Source organism: Amphiprion ocellaris, chromosome 7 (genome assembly GCF_022539595.1).
Source record: "Amphiprion ocellaris isolate individual 3 ecotype Okinawa chromosome 7, ASM2253959v1, whole genome shotgun sequence".
Lineage (NCBI taxonomy): Eukaryota > Metazoa > Chordata > Actinopteri > Pomacentridae > Amphiprion > Amphiprion ocellaris.
In genome coordinates, this window is record NC_072772.1 from 37,755,061 (window position 1) to 37,769,333 (window position 14,273).

Below are 14,273 nucleotides of genomic sequence, written 5' to 3' on the forward strand. Positions count from 1 at the left end.
AGAAGGTTCCATCCTGTTAGCTTCAAGCAGCGAAATAAAATTAATAAATAACGAGTTAAACTAATTAACGGGTTAAACTAACGAGTTAAACCGTCTAACTAGTATCACACCGTCACAGATAGTTAGTTAGATCCTGTTCAGACCATAGAGGGAAGAAAACTTTAGCTGCTTTCAAACTTTAGCTGGTTAGCGAAAGCTAACTAGCATTAGTCAACCGGAACCGGAACCAACCGGAACCGGAACCAGTCCCGCCGAGCCGAACAACGGAGCTGTGACCAGTTTACAGGTAAACAACTTTATTATTATTATTATTATTATTGTTGTTATTATTAATAATAATAAACACATTTAGACCAGTTTATAGGTAAACACCCAGAGAGCTTTATTATTCACATCATTTAAACATCCAGAAGTTTCTTCTTCTTTATGTTCTTATATCATAAGGTTTAATAAACACAATTGGAGTTGTGTGAGGAGTCCTGTCTATATCTGGATTAGTTTATATGGAGTTATGTGAGGAGCGTCAGGAGGGTCCGTGTATATTTTGGCAATTGGATTTTCCGTTCTGAAACGGGTATTGAAAAACAAAAAACGAGTGGCTATTTGATTTTTGTTTTAAAATACTAAAATTGAAATACAAGGTGTTTTTCCTTTTCATGGTCAAAAAGGGATATATGAAATTTTAAAAATGCTTTGATTTTCATTTTATATTTAGAATAACAAAAAAGTAAAATCAGTAAGAGACAGAAACGAAAAAAGGTCAGTTTTTTCATTTTCTGAGACCGGAAGGGGTCATCAGCAAGTGTGGGGCCAAACAGAGTACGTTGCATAAACTGTACATACATTTTTTTTCGTTAGTTTTCGTGGTCAAAATGAGAGATCAGGTGGCCGATCTTAAAATAAATCAATGTTGATTTTTTTTATAGAACGTTAAAGTTTTGCGAAGCCAGGAGGCGGGACTACTTGATTGACAGCCTGGTCTGGAATGATTGACAGGTCCTATGGAGGAGGCAGCAGAGACTCTGTTCTCCTCCTTTGGATTAATTCTGATATAATAACTGTTGGTTTATTTATCGGTGCAGCAGCAGAACATTTTCCACAGACAGTTTTCCTGCCCGTTGGCTTTTTTAACCAGTTTTCTGCCTTCGGCTGATTCTACCAGCAGACACTGAAAGGACTCTGATAGTTCGGTAAGTAAATGTTTATTTTCGTGTCGGTGCCGCTTTTAATGCACTTTATATGCAGCTGTGGTGTCAGATATAATGTGTGCCATGCAGTCCAGATGTTGGTGGAGTTTATTTCTGTGTATGTTGACCAGAGAAGAAAGTTAGCATCCGGTAAATATTAGTTTTAATGTTAGCGATGCTAACCGAGCTAGCTGTTCAGTCCTAGCCTGATTAAAGCTAACGTAGCATCAAGCTAATGTGTTGAGTTTCATGTAAACAGCTGAAGTGTGTTGTGTTACTGTAATGCGGTGCATTTAGTTAATAAAACTGTTCATGGAGATGCTGGTTCACATTAATGTAATGTTTAGTAAACCTAAATGTGATTAAAACAGTAAGGTTAAGGTTCAGTGTTGTCAGTAGTCCTAAATATCTGCTGAGCAATTAAATGTTCATCAGTGATTCATCTTTAGTGTGAAACTTTTACTTTGCAGCTATATTTTTTTAAAAATGTAGGGCATTTTAAGCTAAGAAATTAAAGGATGGTTTTCTAAGGTAAATGAGTTTAAGTTTAATTGACTGAAATCTTTCAGTCAATGTTGTGTTTCTTTCAATTTGAAATATCTCGATTTAATTAATACAGCTCAGTCAGTTACATTTTATATTATTAAGAATTCTTATTCAGTTTAACACTAGATGACGTATGAGTTCATTGAGTATTTCAGAGCCAGTTTTTTTATCTGTTATCTGTATTTAAAGTGATATTATTAAAATATAATTGCAATGAAACAGCAGCAGCATAAGAAACGACCAAATATACAAAGGAAGTGCAGCTATTTTAATATTTAAAAAATGATCTATCAGTTAGAACATGGTGAAAGTGCAACTAAAGTTACGTTAGCGAAACTACGGCTAAGCAGCGTTTCCTTTTACTTCCAGAAAAATAAAAGCCTCATATTTGCTGTTTATTAAAAAATCTCTAAAAGCAACACTTCCACCAAGTTTGTTTTAGTTTGTTGGTATTTATCGTGGAGCAGCAGCACATTTTCCACAGACAGTTTTACTGTCCATTGTCTTGTTTTAATCAGTTTTCAGTTCAGTAATTCAGTCCTTCGGCTGATTGGACCAACAGTCACTGAAGGACTCCGACAGCTGGTCGGTAATAAATAATAATTTACTGATCGGTGCTGGTTTTAATGAACTTTATGTTCAACTTCAGAGTCAGATATAATGTGAGCAGTGAACTCCAGGAGTTGGTGGAGTTTATTTGTGTGTGTTGATCAGAGAAGAGAGTTAGCATCCAGTGAATATTAGCTTTAATGTGAATTAGCGATGCTAACTGAGCTAGCTGACCAGTCCTGATTAGCAGCTAAATGTAGCATCAAGTTAACAATGTTTGTGTTGTTTCCTGTCAGCAGCTGAAGTGTGTTGTGTTCCTGTAATGTGGTTCATTAAGTTCATAAAACTGTGGCTGGTTGACGTTAATGTAACTTCAGGAAACTTAAATGTGATTAAAACAGTAACGTTAATTTTCTGGTTGTCAGTAATCAGCCTTAATTTGACACTGAAACAGACTCTGATAGTTTTACATGACATTAGTTTCATCCATCCATCCATTATCTATACACCGCTTAATCCTCATTAGGGTCGCGGGGGGGGGCTGGAGTCTATCCCAGCTGACTCGGGCGAAGGCAGGGGACACCCTAGACAGGTCGCCAGTCTGTCGCAGGGCTACATATACAGACAAACAAGCAGTCTCACATTCACACCTACGGGCAATTTAGAATAATCAATTAACCTCAGCATATTTTTGGACTGTGGGAGGAAGCCGGAGTACCCGGAGAAAACCCACGCATGCACAGGGAGAACATGCAAACTCCATGCAGAAAGATCCCGGGAAAGCCGGGACGCGAACCAGGGATCTTCTCGCTGCAAGGCGAAAGTGCTAACCACTACGCCACTGTGCAGCCCCCACATTAGTTTCATGTTTCATGTTGTTGTTTGTTGTTGTGGTATTGCTGCTGATTCATTAAAACCACATGATCCATGTTGAAGATACGTTTAGTTCTAGTATCAGAAGTACAAGAAGGAAAATGGAAGTTTAGTTCTGCTACGTCAAAGATTTCAGGAGTAAAATAACTAAATGAGTCTTTATGCCTCAAACTTTATTTTACAATAATGAAATAATGAAATAATCACAGATCATAAAATATAAATAGCAGAGAAAACCTGAGAAAATAATTTCAAACATCAAGTCCGACCCGGCTGCCCTAAAGCACGCTGTGGGTGAAACGGAAACTTCACTCTCCACATCACCGACGACATCGTCACACTCCAAAGCAGAGCACCTGTCTGCTGAACTTTTAAAAATGGACTATAAATGTGAAGAATGTGAGCAGCAGCAGACTGTGAGCAGCGGAACAGATGTGATCAGAAAGAAGCCATTTTCTTTTTTCTTTTCTTTCTGGTTGACTTGATGCTGTCAGATGCAGATGTTGGAGCTGATTCTGATCTTTCAGGATAAAAAGCTGCTTTTCCTTCATAGACTTTTCAGGAAATGACATGCTATACTGTGACGTTTTTAAAGCAACATGCTATACTATGACGTTTTTTGGACGACATGCTATACTATGACATTTTTAGAGCTACATACTATACTATGACGTTTTTTTGGATGACATGCTATACTATGACGTTTTTAGAGCGACATGCTATACTGTGACATTTTTAGAGCGACATGCTATACTGTGACATTTTTAGAGCTACATACTATACTATGACGTTTATTGAGCGACATGCTATACTATGACGTTTTTTGGACGACATGCTATAGTATGACGTTTTTAGAGAGACATGCTATACTATGACATTTTTTGCATGACATGCTATACTATGGCATTTTTTGGACGACATGCTATACTATGACGTTTTTAGAGTGACATGCTATACTATGACATTTTTAGAGTGACATACTATACAATGACGTTTATTGAGCGACATGCTATACTATGACGTTTTCAGAGCGACATGCTATACTATGACGTTTTCAGAGCGACATGCTATACTATGACTTTTTTGGACGACATGCTATAGTATGACCTTTTTTGGATGACATGGTATAGTATGACGATTTTTGAGCAACATGCTATACTATGACATTTTTTGGACGACATGCTATACTATGACGTTTTTAGAGCGACATGCTAAACTATGAAGTTTTTAGAGCGACATGCTATACTATGGTGTTTTTTGGACAACATGCTATACTATGACATTTTTTGGACGACATGCTATACTATGACGTTTTTAGAGCGACATGCTAAACTATGAAGTTTTTAGAGCGACATACTAAACTATGACGTTTTTAGAGAGACATGCTATACTATGACATTTTTTGCACGACATGCTATACTATGACGTTTTTTGGACGACATGCTATACTATGACGTTTTTAGAGCGACATGCTATACTATGACGTTTTTAGAGCGACAAACTATACTATGACATTTTTAGAGCGACTTGCTATACTATGACGTTTTTTGGGCGACATGCTATACTATGACCTTTTTTGAGTGACATGCTATACTATGATGTTTTTTGGGCGACATGCTATACGATGATGTTTTTTGAGCGACATACTATATTTTGAAGTTTTTAGAGCGACGTGCTCTACTATGACCTTTTTTGCACGACATGTTATACATCATTTTTTTCTGTTTTGTTTTTTGACGGGATTACCACAGACCTGACCGTGAACACCGTTGACACCCACCTGAGGGAGACGCTTCCTAAGATCTCAAGGCTGCTTGGTCATGGTCTTTCTGGTCCTGCTCCAGAACACCTTCATCAACTACGTCTTCTTTTGAAGAGGCCCTCAGATGCTGCAATCTCTGACCTTAAGGAGGAACTGCTACTTTCACTCTGTAACGAGACGGCAGTTATTTTAAAGACCCAGCTCCTGGCGGCTTTGAGTGAAAGTTTAACATCCATCAAAACGGAACTACAGACAGTTAAATCTGAGCTGTCGGTCAGTATTTCAAACATCAAGTCCGACCCGGCTGCCCTAAAGCACGCTGTGGTTGAAACGGAAACTTCACTCTCCACATCACCGACGACATCGTCACACGCCAAAGCAGAGCACCTGTCTGCTGAACTTTTAAATATGGACTATAAATGTGAAGAATGTGAGGAGCAGCAGCCTGTGAGCAGCATGTCGCTCTGAAAATGTCATAGTATAGCATGTCGCTCAATAAACGTCATTGTATAGTATGTCGCTCTAAAAATGTCATAGTATAGCATGTCATCCAAAAAACGTCATAGTATAGCATGTCATGCAAAAAATGTCATATTATAGCATGTCTCTCTAAAAACGTCATACTATAGCATGTCGTGCAAAAAACGTCATAGTATAGCATGTCACTCTAAAAACGTCATAGTATAGCATGTTGTCCAAAAAACGACATAGTATAGTAAGGCGTTTTTTGGCGCCAAAATTCATGATGATTTTTTTTTCAAAGAAAACCTTTCTGGAGTGTTTTTCACGGCCTCCTTTACATTATTTCATCATATGGCACATTTTTACAACATGTTATAAAAATCGCATTTTTTTTCGACATAATATAATAAGGCGTTATTTTGTGCCAAAATTCATGATGATTTTTTTTTCAAAGAAAACCTTTCTGGAGTGTTTTTCACGGCCTCCTGTACATTATTTCATCATATGGCACGTTTTTAAGACGTTTGAAAAATCGCATTTTTTTTGACATAGTATAGTAAGGCATTTTTTGGTGCCAAAATTCATGATGATTTTTTTTTCAAAGAAAACCTTTCTGGAGTGTTTTTCATGGCCTCCTTTACATTATTTCATCATATGGCACGTTTTTACAACATGTTTTAAAACTGCATTTTTTTTCGACATAGTGTAGTAAGATGTTTTTTTGCGCCAAAATTCATAATGATTTTTTTTTCAAAGAAAACCTTTCTGGAGTGTTTGTCACGGCCTCCTTTACATTATTTTGTCATATGGCATGTTTTTAAAACATGTTTGAAAAATCACATTTTTTTTCGACATAGTATAGTAAGGCGTTCTTTTGCGCCAAAATTCATCCTGTTTTTTTTTTCAAAGAAAACCTTCTGGAGTTTTTCACGGCCTCCTTTACATTATTTCATCATATGGCACATTTTTAAACATGTTGAAAAATCGCATATTTTTTTCGACATACTATGGTAAGGCGTTTTTTTGCGCCAAAATTCATGATGATTTTTTTTCCAAAGAAAACCTTTCTGGAGGGTTTTTCACGGCCTCCTGTACATTATTTCATCATATGGCAAGTTTTTAAGACATGTTTGAAAAATCGCATTTTTTTTCGACATAGTATAGTAAGACATTTTTTGGCGCCAAAATTCATGATTTTTTTTTCAAAGAAAACCTTTCTGGAGTGTTTTTCACGGCCTCCTTTACATTATTTCATCATATGGCACGTCTTTACAACGCTGAAAAATTGTTTTTTTTTTGACATAGTACAGTAAGGCATTTTTTTTGCGCCAAAATTCATGAATTTTTTTTTTCAAAGAAAACCTTTCTGGAGTGTTTTTCACGGCCTCCTTTACATTATTTCATCATATGGCACATTTTTACAACATGTTATAAAAATCGCATTTTTTTTCGACATAATATAATAAGGCGTTATTTTGTGCCAAAATTCATGATGATTTTTTTTTCAAAGAAAACCTTTCTGGAGTGTTTTTCACGGCCTCCTGTACATTATTTCATCATATGGCACGTTTTTAAGACGTTTGAAAAATCGCATTTTTTTTGACATAGTATAGTAAGGCATTTTTTGGTGCCAAAATTCATGATGATTTTTTTTTCAAAGAAAACCTTTCTGGAGTGTTTTTCATGGCCTCCTTTACATTATTTCATCATATGGCACGTTTTTACAACATGTTTTAAAACTGCATTTTTTTTCGACATAGTGTAGTAAGATGTTTTTTTGCGCCAAAATTCATAATGATTTTTTTTTCAAAGAAAACCTTTCTGGAGTGTTTGTCACGGCCTCCTTTACATTATTTTGTCATATGGCATGTTTTTAAAACATGTTTGAAAAATCACATTTTTTTTCGACATAGTATAGTAAGGCGTTCTTTTGCGCCAAAATTCATCCTGTTTTTTTTTTCAAAGAAAACCTTCTGGAGTTTTTCACGGCCTCCTTTACATTATTTCATCATATGGCACATTTTTAAACATGTTGAAAAATCGCATATTTTTTTCGACATACTATGGTAAGACGTTTTTTGGCGCCAAAATTCATGATGATTTTTTTTCCAAAGAAAACCTTTCTGGAGTGTTTTTCACAGCCTCCTTTACATTATTTCATCATATGGCACGTCTTTACAACATGTTTGAAAAATTGCGTTTTTTTCGACATAGTATAGTAAGGCGTTCTTTTGCGCCAAAATTCATGGTGTTTTTTCCAAAGAAAACCTTTCTGGAGTTTTTCACGGCCTCCTTTACATTATTTCATCATATGGCACATTTTTAAACATGTTGAAAAATCACATTTTTTTTTTCGACATATGAGACCTACCACCAAAATTCATGCTGATTTTTTTTTTTCAAAGAAAACATTTTTGGAGTGTTTTTCACAGCCTCCTTTACATTATTTCATCATATGGCACGTTTTTACATGTTTGAAAAATCGCATTTTTTTCGACATCGTATAGGAAGGCGTTCTTTTGCGCCAAAATTCATGATGATTTTTTTTCCAAAGAAAACTTTTCTGGAGTGTTTTTCACGGCCTCCTTTACATTATTTCATCATATGGCACGTCTTTACAACCTTGAAAAATTTTATTTTTTTTTTGACATAGTATAGTAAGGCATTTTTTTGCGCCAAAATTCATGATTTTTTTTTCCAAAGAAAACCTTTCTGGAGTGTTTTTCACAGCCTCCTTTACATTATTTCATCATATGGCACATTTTTACAACATGTTTGAAAATTGCGGGTTTTTTCGACACAGTATAGTAAGGCGTTTTTTTGCGCCAAAATATATTATGATTTTTTTTTTCCAAAGAAAACCTTTCTGGAGTGTTTTTCACGCCCTCCTTTACATCATTTCATCATGTGGCACGTTTTTACAACATGTTTGAAAATTGCGGTTTTTTTCGACATAGTATAGTAAGACGTTTTTTGGCGCCAAAATTCATGATGATTTTTTTTTCAAAGAAAACCTTTCTGGAGGGTTTTTCACGGCCTCCTTTACATTATTTCATCATATGGCACGTTTTTAAGACATGTTTGAAAAATCGCATTTTTTTTTGACATACTATAGTAAGGCGTTTTTTGCGCCAAAATTCATGATGATTTTTTATTCAAAGAAAACCTTTCTGGAGTGTTTTTCACGGCCTCCTTTATATTATTTCTTCATATGGCACGTTTTTACAACATATTTAAAAAAATCGCATTTTCTTTTCGACATACTATAGTAAGGCGTTTTTTTGCGACAAAATTCATGATGATTTTTTTTTCAAAGAAAACATTTCTGGAGTGTTTTTCACGGCCTCCTTTATATTATTTCTTCATATGGCACGTTTTTAAGACATGTTTGAAAAATCGCATTTTTTTTTGACATAGTATAGTAAGGCATTTTTTGGCGCCAAAATTCATGATTTTTTTTTTCAAAGAAAACCTGTCTGGAGTGTTTTTCACGGCCTCCTTTACATTATTTCATCATATGGCACGTTTTTACAACATGTTGAAAAATCGCTTTTTTTTTTCGTCAGAGTATGTTGTCCAAAATATTTTTACAAAAGTCATAGTTTATTATGTCGTCCAAGAGCTGAAAAAAAGCTGTCCAGGTAGCTCAACTGGTTAAGAGGGTGACTCCTAAACAGAACTACATTGGAGATGCAGGTTCGATTCCAGCTTTGGGAACAAAAAGAGCAAAAAAAATATTCTTTGTCATTGCAAATATTATTAAAACCTCATAGTTTAGTATGTCGTCCAAAATATGGAAAAAACTTCATAGTTTAGTGTCTCGTCCAAAATGTCACTAAAACATCATAGTTTAGTATGTCGTCCAAAATGTGTAAAAAAAGGTCATAGTTTACTATGTCGTCCAAAATGTGGAAATAACGTCATAGTTTAGCCGTTGGTCCACACAACGTTGTTTTGTCCCCGCTGTCTGAAGTAGGTGAGGAGCAACACAAAAACAGTCCAAACGCTGGTTTCCAGAGGGTTAGACGAGTATTTATTTGAAAAAGTTTACAACAACACAACATGTGAGGGGGTTAAAAACAAATGGGTGTTAGTTAAATAAAAATAAACAGAACTAAAAGTGAACTTCACGTTGACATTGATGGGCATTCCAACCAGGAACAAAGTAAAAGATAATCAATATGAAAAAAAAACTCTTCCTGTTCACCTCTTAAAACCCAAAAACTCACCGCAGTAGCACCCTAAACTAAAGCTACCAATGGGTTCCCTGTTTTCCTTTGTGAACAATTCAAAGGTCCCTCTCTATCTTCCCACACATCCACCAACCACTGGAACACATCTCCAAAGTTCTGCTGGACCAGCTCAGCTTCCCCTCAGAAGAAGTGCTGCCACCTGCCAGATGAAGGAGCCTTTTGAGAGGCAGCTGGCATCGTGATTGGACTGTACTTTGGTCTGTTCCAATCCAGCTTCAGCTCCAGAGACGGCAGGCGGGACGAGTCAACGGAGGCCGGATGGACGAAGGCATGCAGCTGAGTACAATCCAGAAAACAACAGAGGAGGAGTGCAGCGGCCCAGAGCCAGAACAACCAGAGTAGCATGGTATGTCTCTTAGAAAACATCATAGTAGAGCCTTTGGGATGAAAAAACGCCATCATATACATCGTAGATTGTACAAATAACAAGTCAAAGGAAAGAGACATACATTGTAGAATTGTAGTAATTGTGGGCTGACTGATTTACTGATTATCAGTATTTAATTTTTTACTGATTTACAGTAATAAATACATTTAAAAATGGTGCTACTTTGGCTCTGAACCTTTATCTACCTGCGGTCGCTCTGTCTTCTGGAGTGATTTGATTGGTTATACATCACGAATAAAACTCCTTTAACTTAACATCTGTAAACAAAACAAAAACGTATCAACAAAGTTTTCTGTTAGAGTTTGTGTTCTTCTAAGTTTAACTCCAAGATTTTAAATACTTTCATTTACTGCAAATGAATATCTACTCCAAATGTTTCACTAATAATCATTATCAGCCTTAAAAACCCACAAAACACCCCTCTATACTCAACCACACTTAGTACAGTCCGGTTCCCCCTTCTATAAATCTGCTTGGAATCTTCCACTTCCTGTTTGTCAAAGTGTCCTTCTACCTGGACAGGTTTTGTTGGAGCTCATGCAACAAACATTTTGGGTAACTGCACTTTAATATGGATGGATGACACTGAATTAGAGTCTGTTTTAATGAGACTGAGTTAAGATGTGTAGCTCTGTCATTAAATAGGAAATTATTTCTCAGAATTCACAGAGAAAAGTCTGAAATGTTTGCTAGGTTAGCGTCCCACATGTTCTTTGGCTCAGCTAAAGCTAACTCTCTCCAACTTCTGGATCTCTTGAGTTGCTTGTTGTTAAAATATCTTGCTAGAGGTGCTGAAGCTCAGAAAGTCTGAGATGTTTCTTCAAAATAAGCTCATTCTCAAGTGTTATCTAAACTGTCCTCTTTTGTTTGAACTTTCCCTAAACTTAGGAGTTAATGACAGAGCAGCACATCCAGACTCAGTCTCATTTATGTAGAGATTAAACTTCAGTGTCATTCATTGATGTTAAAGTGCAGTTTTTCAAATGTTTGTTGCACTTGATCCCGACCAAACCAGTCCAGGTGGAAGACGATGTGAAGAGAAAGCTCCAGAGGATGAATATCACACATTTATGTTGGAAATAAATGTCCTTTAATTAGACATTGTCATGCAAAAGTTGGATTTCCCTTTAATGATGTTCAAATCTTTGTTGAGTGTTTTGTTGATGTTGGTTTCTAAATGTTTTCTGACACTCAGCCCCAAAGATTAAAACCTTTTACGGCTCACAAGCTGCAACAAGTCACACATTATCAACTATCTTTCTGACTAAACTAAGATAAAAAGTGAAAAACTGCCTGATTCCTGCATCATGAATGTAAATCTTTTTGGTTTTTGAGACAGTAAACTGAATATATTTGGGTTTGACATTTTATAAACCATAACAAGAAATGAATTAGTGGAGAAAACAATCAACAGATTAATGGACAAATAAAATGTGTTTTCCAACATATATGGCTGAATTACTCCAACATTACAAGATACATACAATTTGAATTCAATTTTATTTATATAACGCCAGTTACAGGTCAAATTGTCTCGACACTTTATTTTTATATTGTCATATTTAAAATATGACAAAGTAAGAAATTTAAAGCTCTTGACTAATCCAATTTATTATTTAGTTTTTAAGAGACTAATCGACAATTCAAACTTTCTCCAATAAAACTAATAAACATGAGGTCAAATAGAAGGAAGAGTTTTAAATACTGCAGTCCCACGACGACAAGAATAAAGTTTGTCAACAAAAACTAAATCTGCTGGTGGATTCCATTAAAGTCCTAATAAATGATAATAAAGTGTGATACTAAAGGTTTGTGGTGCTAAAAATGTCAAAGATATCAAGTTGAACATCTGGATGGAGGTTGATAAAAGTTGATCTTCCTTCATTTCTCTGGAGCGACTCCATGGATTTTATGGATGGTGGTTAAAGACCTGCTCTTCTAGTCGTCTTCCTTCTCGTCGCTGTAAAAAGTCAGTCCATCCTGGCCGACTTCAACACCTCTTCATGACAACTTGTTCTGCCTCAGACCTGGTGGAAACTCCAGAAACTCGGGAAAACCTGTGGAGACTCGAAGAACTCGTGGGGCGGGGGAAGGTGTGGTGGGTGGTGGGGGGAGGTGGGGGAGTAGAGGGGGGAGGCCACCACCCACCTCCCCGCCTACTCTCCGCCCTGACTCCACCCAGACTCCGCCTTGGCTCCGCCCGTGAGGTCACTTGGAAACTGCGATGCCAAAGGGACGACGAATTTATTTCTTTTCATCTGATCTGTAGCTCAGTGAGTTAAGGATTTGCCTATGGAGCTGCAGGTCGCTGGTTCAAGACCAGACACTTCTTAAATTTTCTCAAAATCCTGACAAAGACAAAGAAAGAAAAGAGCCAGTGGCGGGTCTTGAACCTGCGACCTTCCACTTGGTAGTCTGTCTTCTTTCCCCTGAGCTATTTGCTCAGATACCAATTCTTCTTTTTTTTGCGCATTTATCATCTATTTTTTGTCAGTTTCGAATTTTTTTTTTTAACTCCTGTCTCAACTCGACCGTTTTTCTCAGGAGGCTGGACTTCAGCCTTTGTGCTGGAGGGTGGAACCCTCAGTTCCAAGACTTTCCAAGCCTCCAGACCTCCCGAGTCCTCAGGACCTGAGCTTTCACACAGTCTGAGGGCTGAAATTTTCTAAGTTCCACAGTAGTTCTCTGTTGGATTGAACTTTCAGACAGTCCAAGGACTGATATCTTCTAAGTTCCTGAGTAGTTCTCTGTTAGTTTGAACCTTCAGACAGTCTGAGGACTGATATCTTCTAAGTTCCTGAGTATTTCTCTGCTAGTTTGAACCTTCAGACAGTCTGAGGACTGAAATTTTCTAAGTCCCACAGTAGTTCTCTGTTAGTTTGAACCTTCAGACAGTCTGAGGACTGATATCTTCTAAGTTCTTGAGTAGTTCTCTGTTAGTTTGAACCTTCAGACACTCTGAGGACTGAAATCTTAAAAGTTTCTCAGTACTTCTCTGTTAGTTTGAACTTTCTGGTTAACAGAAGCCTTAAAACTTGTGACCATGAGGCTTGATTTCACATTTAGATCATCCATCTGAGTTCTTCTCAGACATTCATCTGTGGGTTTTTTAGAAATCCTCAACAAACTTTGATTCTCTTCACTGAACAGTAAAGTTTGTGGAGATCAGAAGGTAACATTAGTTTGATCAATGCCTTCAACTACTATTAGACTTTATCTGGAAAGCAGTTTTCTGAAATGAATTCTTAGTAAATCTGTCCACAATCAAACCAAGAACATAGAAAGAGGAAATGTTTGAAGAAACAACTTGATGTTTTCTTTCAGACTAGAAAACACTTTAAAACCTTAATCTGTTTTTGCTCTTTTTCATCGTTTTATTGTCTCTTCTGTTTAATTTGATCTTCTAAAGTTTAACTGGTGTCTTTTCAAATGTTTTGTCTTTAGTTTGATTCTTCTTAAATGTTTAGTTTTGCTCTTTTCTCACCTTTTATTCTTTTCTAATGTCTGATTTGATTTCCAAATATTTTGTCTTTTTAATGTTTGTTGTTTTTTCAAATGTTTTATCTGCTTGTTTGAAAAATTTCCTTTTCTTTCCCAATGTTTAATTTTTTGATTAAATCTTTAAGGTTTTTCTTTTTAAATGCTTTACCACCTTTAAATGTTTAATTTTCTTTTTAAATGCTTCATTGTATTTTCTGTTTAATTCCTATTTAAAGTTTTGTCTTAAATATTTCATTTACTAATTAAACATTAAATTTTTTAATTAAATCTTTTGTCTTTTTAAAGGTTTAATAATCTAATTAAATGTTTTGTATTTTTTAAATGTTTAATATTCTTCTTGTTTAATTGTATTTTTTAAATGTTTAATTATCTAAAATTAAAATAAAATTTCATCTTTAATGTTTAATATTTTTGTTTTAAAAATGTTGCTTAATTTCATAATTACATGTTTTGTATCTTCTGTTTAATTATCTAATTAAATATTTTGTCTGTTTAATATAATTTAATTGTATTTAATGTTTAATTTTCTTTTTAAAAGTTTTGTTGTATTAAATGCTTTTTTCCTTTGACTTAATTGCTTTTTTTTTAATGTAATTTATTTCTTTATTCTTTTTTTCTGTCAAGATTTTAACCCCAACCTTTAAAATGAAACAAACCCTTAAATCACAATGAAAATACTTCTGTTGTCACAATCATGAGTTAGTCAATTATTCAGTTTATCAATTCAGCTTTATTTGTTTAGCACCTTTCAC

At 35.6% G+C, this 14,273-nt stretch overlaps 1 protein-coding gene across 3 annotated transcripts in view; it reads left to right on the forward strand.

Moving 5' to 3' along the window:
* The window catches only part of aamdc (adipogenesis associated, Mth938 domain containing), a 26,545-nt gene continuing 12,272 nt past the window's right edge, over positions 1-14,273 (forward strand). Inside the window, exons 1-2 of one of the 3 annotated variants that reach the window (XM_055012179.1) lie at positions 665-1,190; positions 9,674-9,978. In XM_055012179.1, coding sequence (XP_054868154.1) covers positions 9,976-9,978 — 3 coding nt within the window. In that variant the 5' untranslated portion in view covers positions 665-1,190; positions 9,674-9,975. Of the gene's footprint in view, positions 287-664; positions 1,191-9,673; positions 9,979-14,273 lie in introns of those variants that run through there. The other 2 variants (XM_055012180.1, XM_023270690.3) reach the window with 2 other exon arrangements.